Raw genomic sequence first — 17,943 nt, forward strand, 5'->3', positions numbered from 1 at the left:
CTGTCGGCAATCCACATCCCAGGGGTGGACAACTGGGAGGCGGATTTTCTGAGCAGACAGACCTTTCATCCGGGGGAGTGGGAACTTCATCCGGACGTGTTCTCCAGTCTGATCCTCAAATGGGGTCAGCCGGAGTTGGATCTCATGGCATCCAGGCAGAATGCCAAACTTCCGAGGTACGGGTCGAGATCCAGAGATCCTCAGGTGGAGCTTATAGATGCTCTGGCGGCCCCTTGGTCCTTCAATCTAACATCTGTTTGCTCTCCTTCCGCGAGTGATTGCCCAAATCAAACAGGAAAGGGCTTCAGTGATTCTCATAGCACCGGCCTGGCCTTGCAGGATCTGGTATGCAGACCTGGTGGAGACGTTGTCTCTACCTCCTTGGAGGCTTCCGCTTCGGAAGGACCTTCTGATTCAGGGACCCTTCCATCATCCAAATCTAGATTCTCTGAAGCTGACTGCTTGGAGATTGAACTGTTGATTCTAGCCAAGCGAGGTTTTTCTGACTCCGTCATAGACACTTTGATTCAGGCTCGTAAGCCTGTCACTAGAAAGATTTATCACAAGATTTGGGATAAATACCTTTATTGGTGTGAATCCAAGGCTACTCCTGGAGTAGAGTTAGGATTCCTAGGATTTTATCTTTTCTCCAGGAAGGATTGGAGAAAGGATTATCTACAAGTTCTTTAAAGGGTCAAATTTCAGCTTCATCTATCCTGTTACACAAGCGTCTAGCTGATGTCCCTTATGTTCAGTCTTTTTGTCAGGCCTTAACCAGAATTAGGCCTGTGTTTAGTCCAGTTACTCCTCCATGGAGTCTTAATTTAGTTCTCAAGGTTCTTCAAGGGGTTCCGTTTGAACCTATGCATTCTTTAGATATCAAGTTGTTATCTTGGAAGGTTTTATTTATGGTAGAGATTTCTTCTGCTCGTAGTGTCTTTGCTTTCAGCATTGCACTGTGAGCCCCCTTACCTTATTTTTCATGCGGATAAGGTTGTCTTACATACAAAATTTGGATTTCTTCCTATGGTTGTTTCTGATCTGAACATTAATCAGGAAGTAGTTGTACCTTCCTTGTGTCCTAATCCTTCTTCTGAGGAGAGGCTCTTACACAATTTGGATGTAGATTGTGCTTTAAAGTTTTATTTATAGGGGACTAAAGACTTTCGCCAGTTTTCCTCTTTGTTTGTGGTATTTTCAGGCAAACGTAGGGGACAGAAAGCTACGGCTGTTTCTCTTTCTTTTTGGCTGAAGAGTATTATTCGTTTGGCTTATGAAACTGCTGGACAGCAGCCTCCTGAGAGGATTACGGCTCATTCCACTAGGGCTGTTGCTTCCTCATGGACATTCAAAAATGAAGCTTCTGTGGAACAGATTTGCAAGGCTGCAACTTGGTCTTCTCTTCACACTTTTACAAAATTTTACAAATTTTATACTTTTGTCTCGGCTGAGGCGGCTTTTGGGAGAAAGGTTCTTCATGCAGTGGTGCCTTCCGTTTAGGTATCCTGTCTTGTCCCTCCCGTATCATCCTTGTACTCTAGCTTGGGTATTGGATCCCATAAGTAATGAAGATGATCCGTAGACTCATCGTGTCTTTAAGAAGAAAAGAAAATTTATGCTTACCTAATAAATTTATTTCTTCTTAGACTCAATGAGTCCACGGCCCGCCCTGTCATTTTTAGACAGGATGTTTTTCTGCTATAAGGTACGACGAGTCCACGGATTCATCCTTGTGGGATATTATCCTCCTGCTAACAGGAAGTGGCAAAGAGCACCACAGCAGAGCTGTCTATATAGCTCCTCCCTTAGCCCCACCCCCCAGTAATTCTCTTTGCCTACTCTAAGCACTAGGAAGGGTAAAGTGAAAGATTTGATAAAACATTAGTTTTTAATTTCTTCAAGCAAGAGTTTTTTGTTTTAAATGGTACCGGTGTGTACTATTTACTCTCAGGCAGCAGATGGATGAAGACTTCTGCCTGGAGGATGATGATCTTAGCATTTGTAACTAAGATCCAGTGCTGTTCCCACAGAGGCTGAGGGGTACAAGAAACTTCAGTGTGAGGAACGTTTTCATGCTATATAGCACTGAGGTATGTTCAGTCATTTTTTCTGGAGAGACTGTATTTCAGAAAGGCTGACAGTATCCCCATGAGGGAAAGGGTAAGCAGTAATCCTAAGAGCTATAGAAAGGCATTACTAAGCTTGCATAAGGGGCTAATTACAAAAATGGTTGACACTGTTTTGAATGTTTGTGGACAAACGTTTTATGAACTGGGAGTGCTGTTAACGTTTTGTGGGCAATAACGTTTTTGGGCAACTTTATTGAGGGTAAACTTGGCTTATTTTTTGGGTCTCAGAACCCACATGGCTAGTTTAAAACCGCTCTGGTGCGGTTCTTTGAGGCTGTAGAGAAATCGAGTGAGATGGGCGGGGCCTATTTTCGCGCCTCAGATGCGCAGTTGTTTTCACTCCGCAAGCTCCAACTTGAAAAATTTGGTGCATTTTAAAGCAGTTTTGCAGAACGTGTATGCTTTTTTTTCTCTTAAAGGCGCAGTACCGTTTTTTAAGATTGTTATTTTTTTCACTAAATAAAGTGTTTTCATGCTTGTTTGTAGTCATTACTAGCCTGTTCAACATGTCTGACATTGAAGAAAGTCATTGTTCAATATGCTTAGAAGCCATTGTGGAACCCCCACTTAGAATGTGTCCCTCATGCACGGAAAGGTCAAATTGCAAAGAACATATTTTAGCTACTAAAAGTATGTCGCAGGATGATTCTCAGTTAGAAGGGAATCGGGTTATGCCATCTAATTCTCCCCAAGTGTCACAAACATTAACGCCCGCACAAGCGACGCCAAGTTCTTCTAGTGCGTCTAATTCTTTCACCCTGCAAGATATGGCCGCAGTTATGAATACTACCCTCACAGAGGTTTTATCTAAGCTGCCTGGGTTGCAGGGGAAGCGCAGTAGGTCTGGTGTGAGAACAAATGCTGAGCCCTCTGACGCTTTATTAGCCATATCCGATGTACCCTCACACTGTTCTGAGTTGGGGGTGAAGGATTTGCTGTCTGAGGGAGAGATTTCTGATTCAGGAAAGATGTTCCCTCAGACAGACTCAGATATGACGGCTTTTAAATTTAAACTAGAACACCTCCGCTTATTGCTCAGGGAGGTTTTAGCGACTCTGGATGATTGTGACCCTATTGTAGTTCCAGAGAAATTGTGTAGAATGGACGGATTTCTAGAGGTTCCTGCCTACACTGATGTTTTTCCGGTCCCTAAGAGGATTTCGGACATTGTTACTAAGGAGTGGGATAGACCAGGTATTCCGTTCGCTCCCCCTCCTACTTTTAAGAAAATGTTTCCCATATCAGACACCATGCGGGACTCGTGGCAGACGGTCCCTAAGGTGGAGGGAGCTATTTCTACCCTGGCTAAGCGTACAACTATACCTATTGAGGACAGTTGTGCTTTCAATGATCCTATGGATAAAAAATTAGAGGGTCTCCTAAAGAAAATATTTGTTCATCAGGGTTTTCTTCTCCAACCTATAGCATGCATTGTTCCTGTAACTACTGCAGCTTCTTTTTGGTTTGAGGCTCTTCAGGTTGAGACCCCATTAGATGATATTCTGGATAGAATTAGGGCTCTCAAGCTAGCTAATTCTTTCATTACAGATGCCGCTTTTCAACTGGCTAAATTGGCGGCAAAGAATTCAGGTTTTGCCATTTTAGAGCGTTATGGATTAAGTCCTGGTCTGCTGATGTGTCATCAAAATCTAAGCTTTTAGCCATCCCTTTCAAGGGTAAGACCCTATTCGGGCCTGAACTGAAAGACATCATTTCAGACATCACTGGAGGGAAAGGCCATGCCCTTCCTCAGGATAAGACAAATAAGATGAGGACCAAACAAAATAATTTTCGTACCTTTCGAAACTTCAAAGGTGGTCCCTCTACCTCTTCCCCTGCTGCAAAGCAAGAGGGGAATTTTGCTCAATCCAAGTCAGTCTGGAGACCTAACCAGACTTGGAACAAGGGTAAACAGGCCAAGAAGCCCGCTGCTGCCACCAAGACAGCATGAAGGGGTAGCCCCCGATCCGGGACCGGATCTAGTAGGGGGCAGAATTTTTCTCTTTGCTCAGGCTTGGGCAAGAGACGTTCAGGACTCCTGGGCTTTAGAAATCGTAACCCAGGAGTATCTTCTAGATTTCAAAGATTCTCCTCCAAGGGGGAGATTCCATCTTTCTCAATTGTCTGTAAACCAGACAAAAAGAGAGGCGTTCTTACGCTGTGTAGAAGACCTATATACCATGGGAGTGATCTGCCCAGTTCCGAAAACAGAACAGGGGCAGGGGTTCTACTCCAATCTGTGGTTCCCAAAAAAGAGGGAACCTTCAGACCAATTTTAGATCTCAAGATCCTAAACAAATTCCTCAGAATCCCATCCTTCAAGATGGAGACCATTCGGACTATTTTACCAATGATCCAGGAGGGTCAATATATGACCACCGTGGACTTAAAGGATGCGTATCTACACATCCCTATCCACAAAGATCATCACCAGTTTTTCAGGTTCGCCTTTCTGGACAAGCATTACCAGTTTGTGGCTCTTCCCTTCGGGTTGGCCACAGCTCCCAGAATTTTCACAAAGGTGCTTGGGTTCCTTCTGGCGGTTCTAGGGCCGCGGGGCATAGCTGTGGCGCCTTATCTGGACAATATCTTGATTCAGGCGTCGACTTACCAACTAGCCAAGTCTCACACGGACATCGTGTTGGCTTTTCCAAGATCTCGCGGGTGGAAGGTGAACGTAAAAGAGTTCACTTATCCCTCTCACAAGAGTACCATTCCTGGGAACTCTGATAGATTCGGTGGACATGAAAATTTTTCTGACGGAGGTCAGGAAATCAAAGATTTTAACCATCTGCCAAGCTCTTCATTCCATTCCTCGGCCGTCAGTGGTTCAGTGTATGGAGGTAATCCGACTAATGGTAGCGGCAATGGACATAGTTCCATTTGCTCGCTTGCATCTCAGACCACTGCAACTATGCATGCTCAAACAGTGGAATGGGGATTATGCAGATTTATCTCCTCAGATAAATCTGGATCAAGAGACCAGAGACTCTCTTCTTTGGTGGTTGTCACAGGATCATCTGTCCCAAGGAATGTGTTTCCACAGGCCAGCATGGGTCATAGTGACGACGGACGCCAGCCTATTGGGCTGGGGTGCAGTCTGGAATTCCCTGAAAGCACAAGGTTTGTGGACTCAGGAGGAGGCTCTCCTCCCGATAAATATTCTAGAACTGAGAGCGATATTCAACGCGCTTCTGGTGTGGCCTCAGCTGGCTTCGGCCAGATTCATAAGATTCCAGTCGGACAATATCACGACTGTAGCATATATCAATCATCAGGGGGGAACAAAGAGTTCTCTAGCGATGATAGAGGTTACCAAAATAATTTGATGGGCAGAGACTCTGTTGCCATCTATCAGCAACCTATATCCCAGGAGTGGAGAACTGGGAAGCGGATTTTCTAAGTCGTCAGACTTTTCATCCGGGGGAGTGGGAACTCCATCTGGAGGCGTTTGCACAATTGATTTAGCAATGGGGCACACCAGAATTGGATCTGATGGCGTCTCGTCAGAACGCCAAACTTCCTTGTTACGGGTCCAGGTCAAAGGATCCTCAGGCAGTACTGATAGATGCTCTAGCAGTACCCTGGTCGTTCAACCTGGCTTATGTGTTTCCACCATTTCCTCTCCTTCCTCGTTTGATTGCCAGAATCAAACAGGAGAGAGCTTCAGTGATTTTGATAGCACCTGCGTGGCCACGCAGGACTTGGTATGCAGATGGTCATCTCTGCCACTGAGACAGGACCTTCTGATTCAAGGTCCGTTCCAGCATCCAAATCTAGTTTCTCTGCGGCTGACTCCCTGGAGATTGAACGCTTGATTTTATCCAAGCGGGGTTTCTTTGAGTTGGTCATAGATACCTTGATTCAGGCTCGAAAGCCTGTCACTAGGAAAATTTATCATAAGATATAGCGTAAATATCTTTATTGGTGCGAATCCAAAGGCTACTCATGGAGTAAGATCAGGATTCCTAGGATTTTGTCCTTTCTCCAAGAAGGATTGGAGAAGGGGTTATCAGCTAGTTCCTTAAAGGGACAGATATCTGCCTTATCAATTCTACTGCACAAGCGTCTGGCAGATGTTCCAGACGTTCAGTCATTCTGTCAGGCTTTAGTTAGAATCAAGCCTCTGTTTAAACCTGTTGCTCCGCCATGGAGTTTGAATTTAGTTCTTCAAGGGGTTCCGTTTGAACCTATGCATTCCATAGATATTAAGCTTCTATCTTAGAATTTTTGTCTAGGCGTGGTTTTTCTGGATGTTGTTATGGATCCATTCTTAAGGCTCGTTAGCCGGTATCTCGCAAGATTTCCATAAGGCGTGGTTTATATACTTTTATTAGCGTGAATCCAGGGATTGCCTCAGCCTTTTTGGCTAAGATCAAGAGTAGTATCTGTTCTTATCAGTTTAATATCTGATATGTCCCCTATCTGGAGACCACATATTAGATGAATTTCTGGAACAGGGAGATGGAAATGAGCTTGCTCTTTCCACTTCACGCATTGGCCTGGTATTGCAGTACCTCCAGGAGCGGTGCACCCATCTCTACAATGCCTGGCAGACTTGCCAGATGTTCAATCTTTTGGTCACGCCTTGGTCAAAATCAGGCCTGGGTTTAATCCTGTTGCTCCTACATGGAGTCTTAATAATGTTCTTATAGTTCTACAGCAGGCTCAGTTTGAGCCTATGCTCTCCGTTTATATTAGTTATCTTTGAAATTTTTTGTTATTCTCTTATCTCGTGATTCCTCTTTCCATGCGGATAAGTATGTCATTCGTACTAGGTTGGAATTTTTTCCCAAGGTAGTTTCGGATAGCATCGTCATTCAGAAAATTGTTGTTCCTTCGTTTGTCCTAATTCTTTATCTTAGAAGTAACGCCTGTTGCATAATCTGGATCTTGTGCGTGCTCATAAATTTTATCTACAGGCATCTATTGATTTTAGGCTTTCTACTGTTCTGTTCATTATTTTCTCTGGTAAACGTAAGGTTCAGAAGGCCACTTCTTTTACTCTTTTTCTTTGGTTGAGAAGTGTTTTCTGGTTGGCTTAAGACAGCTGGACAACAGCCTCTTGAGAGAGTTACGGCTCCTTCCACAAGGACTGTCTTTTCTTCCTCTGTCTTCAAAAATGAAGCTTCTGTTAAACATATCTGCAAGGCGGCAACTTGATTCTCATTTCATACCTTTTCCAAATTCTACAAATTTGTTTATTTTTGCTTCGGCTGAGGCTTCTTTTCGGAGCAAAGTTCTTCAAGCGGTGGTGCCTTCTTTTTAGGTCTGCTGCTGTTATTCTCCCGCCCTTCCATTCTGTGTCGTCTAGCTTGGGTCCCACTAGTAATTAGAATGTATTTGTGAAAAGAAAACATTTGTTTTAAGACGTGTTTTTTTTTCTTTTTTTTTTTTTTGTATAAACTCAGGCACCTCCTATACCCTTGTCATCTTCTCTTTCCGTATTCCTTCGGCTGAATGACTGGGGATTATGGGAAGTAGGATTGATATTTAACAGCTCTGCTGGGGTGTTCTTTGCCGCCTCCTGGTGGCCAGGAGTTGAATTCCCACTAGTAATTTAAATGGATTTGTGGACTCTTCATGCCAGGAAAGAAAATAATTTATCAAGTAAGCATAAATTTTGTTTTTTGCCAGTGTTGTGCTGAGATTGTTTTCAGCTGCTAACGTGTTCCTTGCCTCCTCAGAATGATGTTCCTGACCCTTGGCGCAGCCTGGATCCTTTTGATTCCTGTGAAGAGAAGCCTTTTAAAAAAGGTTAAATCCCACTTTCCCCTCCCACAGTCTCCCTTGTCTTACAAGTATCTTCTAATCCACTCCCCTATCAAACTCTTCATTTGTCTTCCCCTCCCCTGATGGTTTCTGTCCTATCTTTGTTTTCTCACTGTTTTTCCCTTCATCAGGCAAACACTTTACTGTTCCTCGAGGGGTGGTCGATGATGCGTCATCCAACAAGAGAAAGCGGAAGCTCTCCTGCAAACTACCGGACTTTATGAAGTGGTTTTCCTCTACAAGTAAGTACCCCCATCTCCAGGTGTGCAGTTTTAAGCACTGGTTGGTACAAGTATCAATTTTATTATTTTGTTATATCAAAATCTATTCAACCTGGTAATTTGTATAGTTGTTTCTTATTTCTCTTATCTTTTCTTTTTTCTTTCTTTATTTAAAGAGAAATAGAAAGGATAATACATTTAAGATATTTTAAACAGATTCCAAAACCAAAGTTTAAGGAGAGAAAGGACACTGTGTGACAATTTTTTCTCTAAGTGCGTGTAAAGAGGGAGTTAAAACACATACAGTGAAGGAAAAAGAAAACTGTCCTTTAGATCGTGTTAAGGTGTATTCACAGTATTCTATGTAAACCCTTTCATTACTGTGTAAACTTACTTTGTTATAATTGCACTAAATCAACCGTGTTATTAAAATAGAAAACGCTTTGTACAGCGTGACACTTTCAGTATAATGTAAACTTGCAGCGGCTGTAAAATTGTACAAAAAAGTTGTCTATTTTTATAAAAATATTTTACATAGTGCAAAGTTTAAAAAAGCACAATTGTAAAATTAAAAAGCCACAGCTACTGTCTGCTATAGGATATTAATATACCGTACATGAAAAAGTGTTCCTAAAGTTAAAAACACATTTATTTAATATCATTTAAATATAGTATTTTACGGTATAAACAAACACACACAATATATATGGCTCAAAAGTCCTAAGCTACTAGCCAAGGCGAAATGTTACTCTCCACTCCTGATCCTATCCACAATGCAACTAATACCCCACCCGTATACAGTTATCTCTATACAATAACAAATAATGCTACAGACAGTAATAAATTTAAAAAAAAGTGCATAACGGCAACATCAACTAGGGGTTCTGGGGAAGATATTAGCTGGATGGAAAAAGAAAGTTGTTAACAGAGAGTGAGAGCTGACAGTCACTGAAAATTATTTATTTCCTAAGATATGATGAGTCCACGGCTTGAGTAATTACTGTTGGGAATATCACTCCTGGCCAGCAGAAGGAGGCAAAGAGCACCACAGTTAAACTTGCTAAATATCACTTCCTTACCCACAACCCCCATTCATTCTCTTTGCCTTCGGTGCATGGAGGAGGTGAAGTTTTGGTGTCTGAACAAAATTTTTGATTTAGGCTACAAGCAACTTTTGGGGTATAGCCGTATTCCACGTCATTCCTTGCAGTCGGATAGTGGTGGCTTTAAAGCAGTTAGGAACTTGTAAAGAAGTACTTACTGCGTTTTCCTAACAATTGCTGCCCTAGTTTAGAAAGCCAGAGTTGGCTACTCTGTTCTTTCTTTTTCAAAGGTCTCTGTGAAGAACTGTGTCTTCTCATACCTTGTAACTGTCTACATGCCGGACAGCGGAGCAGGTAAGTGCTTTTCTTTCATGTAATTGGCAAGAGTCCATGAGCTAGTGACGTATGGGATATACAATCCTACCAGGCGGAGCAAAGTTTCCCAAACCTCAAAATGCCTATAAATACACCCCCTCACCACACCCGCTATTCAGTTTTACAAACTTTGCCTCCCTATGGAGATGGTGAAGTAAGTTTGTGCTTGATTTTCTTCTGTGATATGCGCTTCTCAGCATTTTGAAGCCCGATTCCTCTGAGTACAGTAAATGTGAAGGGATGTGAAGAGAAGTATTGCCTATTGATTTTATGGTTTTTTCCTCGTGGGAAATCTTTTCAAAGGTTCTCTGTTATCGGTTGAAGAGATTCATCTCCTACCTCCCCTTTTCGGATCGATGATATACTCTCGTATTCCATTACCTCTACTGATAACTGTTTCAGTACTGGTTTGGCTATGTGGAAGGGTGTCTTTCGGTATGTATGTTTTCATTACTTAAGATACTCTCAGCTATGGTTTGGCACTTTGTTCTATTATAAAGTTCTAAATATATGTATTGTACTTATATTTGCCATGAGTCAGGTTTATGTATATTTCCTTTTGCAGACTATCAGTTTCAAAATTGGGAAAACCATTTTTAGGAAGTTATTTTTTCTTACCTGGGGTATAGTCTTTTTCTTTAAATTGACTATTTTTCATTTAATTTTCGCGGGCAAAATTTGGCTTGCGAGGTCGCAAAATGCTGATATTTATTGCGTCATTCTTGGTGCGACAATTTTTTGGCGCGAAGGTACATTCAGTGTCGCAAATTCGTCATTTCCGGCATCTTAGTTGACGCCAGGTTTCCTTGCACAAGGTTACGTCTGCCATGACGCGAGTTGCGTCATTTCCGGATGTTAGCGCCAAAAAATTTCATTTTGCGTTGTGCGTCATACTTGGCGCCAAATAATTTAATTATTTTAACTCCACTTCCTATATGCCTCTTGCTTTTTTTCTATGCTCAGAGGGCTATGCTGTTTGCATTTTCTTCCCCATTCCTGAAACTGCCATATAAGGAAATTGATAATTTTGCTTTATATGTTTTTTTTTCTCTTACATTTGCAAGAAGTCTCAGTCTGATCCCTGCTGCCTGATAACAGTTCTACCAAAGATAAGTGTATCTGTTGTAAGTTAGCAGAGATTATATCTTCAGCTGTAGTATGTAACCGTTGTCATGATAAGCTTTTACATGCAGAGAATGTATCCATCAGTACTAGTACAATGCCTGTTGTTCCTTCAACATCTAATGTACATGATATCCCTGTGAATATAAAATATTTTATTGCTAATGCGATTCAGAAGACTTTGTCTGCTATTCCGCCTTCTAATAAACGTAAAAGGTCTTTTAAAACTTCTCATAAAGTTGATGAAATTTCAAATGACAGACAATATACTGAATTATCCTCCTCTTATGAGGATCTATCTGATTCAGAAGATCCTTCCTCAGTTATTGACACTGACAAGTCTACTTATCTCTTTAAGATGGAGTATATTCTTTCCTTGTTAAGAGGTGTTGATTACTTTAGATATTGAGGAAACTAGTCCTCTTGATACTAAAACTAGTAAACATTTAAACTCTGTTTATAAACCTCCTATGGTTACTCCAGAGGTTTTTCCAGTTCCTGATGCTATTTCTGATATGATTTCAAAGGAATGGAATAGGCCTGGTGGTACTTTTATTCCTTCTTCTAGGTTTAAAAAGTTGTATTTCTTGCCAGCAGTCAGATTGGAGTTTTGGGAAAAAATCCCTAAATTTGATGAGGCTATTTCTACTCTTGCCAAACGTACTACTATCCCTATGGAAGATAGTACTTCCTTTAAGGATCCTTTAGCTAGGAAACTTAAATCTTATTTAAGGAAAGCTTATTTATATTCTGGCTATCTTCTCAGTCCTGCCCTTTCTATGGCTGATGTTGCAGCTGCATCAACTTTTTGGTTGGAAAGCTTAGCGCAACAGGAAACAGATCCTGATTTGTCAAGCATTGTTTGCTTGCTTCAACATGCTAATCATTTTATCTGTGATGCTATTTTTGATATCATCTAAATTGATGTTAAATCTGTGTCTAGCTATTTTAGCTAGAAGTGCTTTGTGGCTCAAGTATTGGAATGCTGACATGGTATCTAAGTCTAGATTACTATTTCTTTCCAAGCTAACAATTTATTTGGTTCTCAGTTGAATTCAATTATTTCAACTCTCACTGGGTGGAAGGGAGTTTTTTTTCTCTTGTAAGATGTATCGAGTCCACGGATTCATCCTTGTGGGATATTCTCCTCCCCTACAGGAAGTGGCAGAGAGAGCACCCACAGCAGAGCTGCCTATATAGCTCCCCCCTTAGCTCCACCCCCCCAGTTATTCTCTCTGCCTGCTTAACTGCTAGGAAGGGCAAAGAGGAGTGTGGTGACAAAAATGTTAGGTTTTTATTTTCTCAAGCAAAAGTTTATTTCTCTTGCAAGGTGTATCCAGTCCACGGCTTCATCCTTTACTTGTGGGATATTCTCATTCCCTACAGGAAGTGGCAAAGAGAGCACACAGCAGAGCTGTCCATATAGCTCCCCCTCTAGCTCCGCCCCCCCAGTCATTCTCTTTGCCGGCTCTGACAGCAGGGCCACTCTGCGGAAGGGTAAAGTGAATGTGGTGTTAGACGTTTTTTATGCACTTTGGTGTATTATTATGGGGTTATCTTCCACATGGCATATGTTTTAGACACCTTTTTGGGATTTTGAAGGCCCCACAACTCCGGAGTGAAGTGGGAGGGGGCCTAAATTTCGCGCCTCAGTTGCGCAGTTAATATTGGCAGACAGTTCATGCAGCTTCACGTGGAGGGTCCAAAGACTGCTTGAGGACTTCAAAGAAGCTTGTTTTCCACAGAACTAGTCCCCAGGGGCAGGTAGGGCCACAGCAGTAAGCTGTGGCAAGGTGCTGTAGTTTATTAACCGGTTGTCAGCTTTAGGTTGCTCCGGTTTGGGCATTAAGGGGTCAATTGGGCTGAAAATTGTTGTGCAATCATTTCAAAGCCTTAGGCTCATGAGGTAAATTTCAGAGAGATTGGATCATTTTTCACGGTTTGGTAAAATTGTGTGCGCTTTTTATTTCTTAAAGGCACAGTAACGGTTTTTTCAAATTGTAAATTTTATTTGAATAAAGTGTTTCCAAGCCTGCTTGTGCATAATACTAGTCTGTTAAACATGTCTGACACTAAAGAGAGGCCTTGCTCTATGTGTTTAGAAGCCATGGTGGAACCCCCTCTAAAATTGTGTTCCAAGTGCACTAATGTGTCTATACACTTTAAAGATCATATTGTGTCACTTAAAAATGTAGCCCTAAATGATTCTTGACGGAAGGTAACGAGGATAGTGTCTGAAGGAGAAATTTCTGACTCAGGAAAGGTTTCTCAGCTGGCAGAATCAGATTCATTAGAGTTTAAATTTAAACTGGAACACCTCCGCGTATTGCTTAGGGAGGTATTAGCCACTCTGGATGATTGTGATCCTATGGTGGTCCCAGAGAAATTGTGTAAAATGGACAAGTACCTAGAGGTCCCGGTATACACTGATGCGTTTCCGATCCCTAAAAGGGTTGCGGATATTGTTACTAGGGAGTGGGATAGACCAGGTGTCCCTTTTGGTCCCCCCCCCCCCCCTATTTTTAAGAAAATGTTCCCCATAAATGACCCCAGGCGGGACTCGTGGCAGACGGTCCCTAAGGTTGAGGGGGCGGTTTCTACTCTTGCTAAGCGCACAACCATACCAATTGAAGACAGTTGTGCTTTTAAAGATCCGATGGATGAAAAATTAGGTTTACTTAAGAAAATTTTTGTTCAACAAGGTTTTCTTCTCCAACCTATTGCCTGCATTATTCCTGTAACTACTGCAGCGGCTTTCTGGTTTGAGGCGCTGGAGGAGTCGCTCCAGACGGAGACCTCATACGACGAAATTATGGATAGATTTAAGGCTCTAAAGCTGGCTAATTCTTTTATCACGGATGCCGCCTTGCAATTAGCTAAGTTAGCGGCAAAAAAATCAGGTTTCGCCATTATGGCGCGCAGAGCGCTTTGGCTCAAGTCATGGTCGGCCGATGTGTCGTCAAAATCTAAATTGTTAAATATCCCTTTCAAGGGGAAGACCCTTTTCGGGCCAGAATTGAAAGAGATTATTTCAGAAATCACCGGGGGAAAGGGCCATGCTCTTCCTCAGGACAAGCCGTTTAAGGCTAGAAGCAAAGCTAATTTTCGTTCCTTTCGTAACTTCAGGAGCGGTCCGGCTTCAGCCTCTACAGCTGCAAAGCAAGAGGGTAACGCTTCACAGCCCAAGGCAACCTGGAAGCCTTACCAGGGCTGGAACAAGGGTAAACAGGCCAAAAAGCCTGCAGCTGCTACCAAGACAGCATGAAGGGGTAGCCCCCGATCCGGGACCGGATCTGGTAGGGGGCAGACTCTCTCTCTTCGCTCAGGCTTGGGCAAGAGATTTTCACGATCCCTGGGCAGTAGAGATTGTTACCCAGGGATATCTTCTAGAATTCAAGGACTCCCCTCCAAGGGGAATGTTTCACATTTCTCGTCTGTCTTCAGACCAGACAAAGAAAGAGGCGTTCTTACGCTGTGTAGAAGATCTACTCACGATGGGAGTGATATGTTCAGTTCCAATTGCAGAACAAGGAACGGGATTTTACTCAAACCTGTTTGTGGTTCCCAAAAAAGAGGGAACTTTCAGACCAATCCTGGATCTAAAAATTCTAAACAAATTCCTCAGAGTCCCATCATTCAAGATGGAGACAATTCGAACGATCTTAACAATGATCCAGGAAGGTCAATATATGACTACCGTGGATTTAAAGGATGCGTACCTACATATCCCTATCCACAAAGATCATCACCAGTTTCTCAGGTTCGCTTTTCTGGACAAGCATTACCAGTTCGTGGCTCTTCCCTTTCACAAAGGTGCTAGGTTCCCTTCTGGCGGTGCTAAGAACGCGGGGCATAGCAGTAGCGCCTTATCTAGACGACATTCTAATTCAGGCGTCGTCTTTTCCCAGAGCCAAGGCTCACACGGAGATTGTACTGGCCTTTCTAAGGTCTCACGGGTGGAAGGTGAACATCGAAAAGAGTTCTCTGTCCCCGTTCACAAGGGTTCCCTTCCTGGGAACACTAATAGATTCGGTAGAAATGAAAATATTTCTGACGGAGGTCAGAAAGTTAAAGCTTTTAGCTACTTGCCGAGCAGGGCCGCCATCAGGGGGTGACAGGGGTGACTCCTGTCAGGGGCCCAATGGGCCAGGGGGGCCCCATGAGGCAAGAACTAAAAAAAAAAATATTTTTTTTTTTAAATTTTGGCAGCCACCAGTGGGTACTACAGCAGAGTGCTAATTGAGCATGGGCAATGTTATTACAAGGAGTAAATTATTAGTATTTGCGAGGATTTTTGAGTGTGCACTATACCACTATGCACAGTGTGAGACAGACTAGGAACTTTGTTTGTACAGTGTGTGCCTGAGTTAGACAGCAGATCACTTTCATTTGCAGAGGAGGTAGGACGTAGCAAATGTTTTTTATTTGTTTGTGCAATTTCGTATTGTAACTTCAGTGTGGTAGTAGTTGTATGGTGGTGCCAGGGGTCCATAAAATAACAACATTTTTTAGCAATATGTAGCAGTGTATTTATGATTATTTGACAATGCTGTAGAAATTCTATATTTAAAGCCATGTAGAAATGTTTCCTCCTCAATACACAAATGGTAGGTGCCCTTTGGCAGATATTAGTTTTTTTTATTACTATATAAATTTTCATTACATTCCAGTTTACTGCGCCTTTATGCAAGGACTTTCCAGATGCAAGGAGGCATTTTATCTAAGATTTTTACATCTGCATAAAATATTACTCTCAGACTAAGATTGCTCAGTGTTTGAAATGAGACAGGTTAACTTAACACTGTTCAGTTTACACTACAGCTGACTTAATTTTGAAATACATACCAACAAGCCTAAATCCTGCATTTAACCAGATCTAATGGTATGAGTACCACAGCTTATGGTTCCACCAAGACCATATAGAGTACAGCATTTTCAAAATGCATAAGTACAGCTGACAGATGGGAACATTTGTACACTATATTTGAAGTGGTGCTCTTGGTTGGGGAAAAAATCTAACAAACATATGTCAACCTTTTGAAAGTACTTTTCTTCATCTAGCCATCTACCCAGATCATTAATGTACAATTTTGAATTCACAGAATTATTTTTGTTTACATATTTACAAATATGATTCTTTAAAAAGTGTTCTCTTAATTTGTGCAATTTTTTTATCATGCATGTCACACACTGTTGATTTAGGGGGTGCAAGGTGCATAAATGTTTACTCCTGTGAGTGTTTCTGTGGGTGTCTGTGTTTGTCTTTGTGCTTTGTTTTGTGTCTCTATGAGTGTGTATGTATTTTTTTTCTGTGGGTCTCTCTGTGAGGGTGGGTGTGTATTTCTTTGTGCATTGTCTATGGATGTCTGTAAGGGTGTGTGCATATGCCTTTGAGATTTTTCTATGGGTGTCTCTGCGAGGGTGTGTGTATGTTTGCCTTTGTGTATTTTCTCTGGATACCTCTGTGAGGGTGGGTGTGTATGTCTGTGTTTTTTGTAGATGTCTCTGTGAGGGTGTGTGTTTTCTGTGGGTATCTCTGTGAGGGTGTGTGTGTGTATGTATGTCTGTGTTTTTTGTAGATGTCTCTGTGAGGGTGTGTGTTTTCTGTGGGTATCTCTGTGAGGGTGTGTGTGTGTATGTATGTCTGTGTTTTCTGTAGATGTCTCTGTGAGGGTGTGTGTTTTCTGTGGGTATCTCTGTGAGGGTGTGTGTATGTCTTTGTGTGTTTTCTGCTAATGTCTCAGTGAGAGTGTGTGTATGTATGTCTTTCTGTGTTTTATGTGGTTGTCTCTCTCTCTGTGTGTGTGTGTGTGTGTGTGTGTGTGTATGTCTTTATGTGTTTTCTGAGGCTGTCTCTGTCGGTGTTTCCTTGGGTGTGTGTGTGTCTATTGTCTGTTCCTTTTTAGGACATTTTGACCTTACTACTGATTATTCACATCTTTCCACAGACTTTGAGACTAATGAGACCTTTACGGAAGTCACCAATCCACCATTTAACCTTTAAATTATTGTTTAGGCAGTTCAGGGCCCTTCCTTTTAGCCACTGCATGCTGTTGTCATCATTTAGTTGGCATCTTCCTTTACAAAAAGATAATCAGAACTCCATATTTTGTTTTCTAAATCTTTTTTTACAAAACTGTAGTTTACCTCATTACTTGTCAGGTCAATGTAATCAAGTGCTGAGTGTCTGTTTGGGTGTCTGTGTCTGAGTGTGTTTGTGTGTTTCTTTGCGTGTCTGCTAGAGTGTCTATATGTGAATTCTTATGTGTGTGTGTGTGTGTGTGTGTGTGTTTCAGTGTATGAGTGTGTCTGTGTGTTTGTATGTTACTACCTTTACAACATTTCCAGGTTTAAATAGACACTTAAGAATAAAGTGCATATACGTTTTAGTCACCTGGTCAAAAATTGCACATGTCAAGGGGGGGGGGGGGCGGCCTGATCAATGGGGCCCCAGTGCTCAGTGCATGGAGGCAATCGGATTAATGGTAGCGGCAATGGACATAGTCCCTTTTGCTCGAATACATCTCAGACCACTGCAACTGTGCATGCTCAAACAGTGGAATGGGGATTAAGCAGACTTGTCTCCTCAGATACAATTGGACCAGAGACTCTCTTCTCTGGTGGTTGTTTCAGGATCATCTGTCTCGGGGAACACTTTTCCGCAGACCAGAATGGATCATTGTAACGACCGATGCCAGTCTGTTAGGCTGGGGTGCAGTCTGGGACTCCCTGAAAGCTCAGGGCCTATGGTCTCGGGAAGAATCTCTTCTCCCGATAAACATTTTGGAACTGAGAGCGATATTCAATGCGCTTCAGGCATGGCCTCAACTAGCTGCGGCCAAATTCATCAGATTTCAGTCGGACAACATCACGACTGTAGCTTACATCAATCATCAGGGGGGAACGAAGAGTTCCTTAGCGATGAAGGAAGTCTCCAAAATAATCAGGTGGGCGGAGGATCACTCCTGCCATCTCTCAGCAATTCACATCCCAGGAGTGGACAACTGGGAAGCGGATTTTCTAAGTCGTCAGACTTTTCACCCGGGGGAGTGGGAACTCCACCCGGAGGTTTTTGCTCAGCCGACTCAGCTATGGGGCACTCCAGAATTGGATCTGATGGCGTCCCGTCAGAACACCAAACTTCCTCTCTACGGATCCAGGTCCAGGGACCCCAAGGCGGTATTGATAGATGCTCTAGCAGCGCCTTGGTCCTTCAATCTGGCTTACGTCTTTCCACCGTTTCCTCTTCTCCCTCGTCTGGTCGCCAGAATCAAGCAGGAG

The 17,943-nt window shown here is 42.5% G+C and overlaps 1 protein-coding gene and 1 non-coding gene across 3 annotated transcripts in view; both read left to right on the forward strand.

The window, feature by feature from the left end:
* NCAPH2 (non-SMC condensin II complex subunit H2) overlaps positions 1 to 17,943 on the forward strand; it is a 382,774-nt gene that overhangs the window by 128,087 nt on the left and 236,744 nt on the right. For both annotated transcript variants that reach the window (XM_053716310.1, XM_053716311.1), the window contains exons 12-13: positions 7,817 to 7,886; positions 8,033 to 8,143. In XM_053716310.1, coding sequence (XP_053572285.1) covers positions 7,817 to 7,886; positions 8,033 to 8,143 — 181 coding nt within the window. The remainder of the gene's footprint in view (positions 1 to 7,816; positions 7,887 to 8,032; positions 8,144 to 17,943) is intronic.
* LOC128665299 (U2 spliceosomal RNA) lies at positions 6,480 to 6,668 on the forward strand. Its single transcript, XR_008403068.1, has one exon. It is a non-coding gene; the product is annotated as a U2 spliceosomal RNA (small nuclear RNA).

Source organism: Bombina bombina, chromosome 6 (genome assembly GCF_027579735.1).
Source record: "Bombina bombina isolate aBomBom1 chromosome 6, aBomBom1.pri, whole genome shotgun sequence".
NCBI classification, from domain to species: domain Eukaryota; kingdom Metazoa; phylum Chordata; class Amphibia; order Anura; family Bombinatoridae; genus Bombina; species Bombina bombina.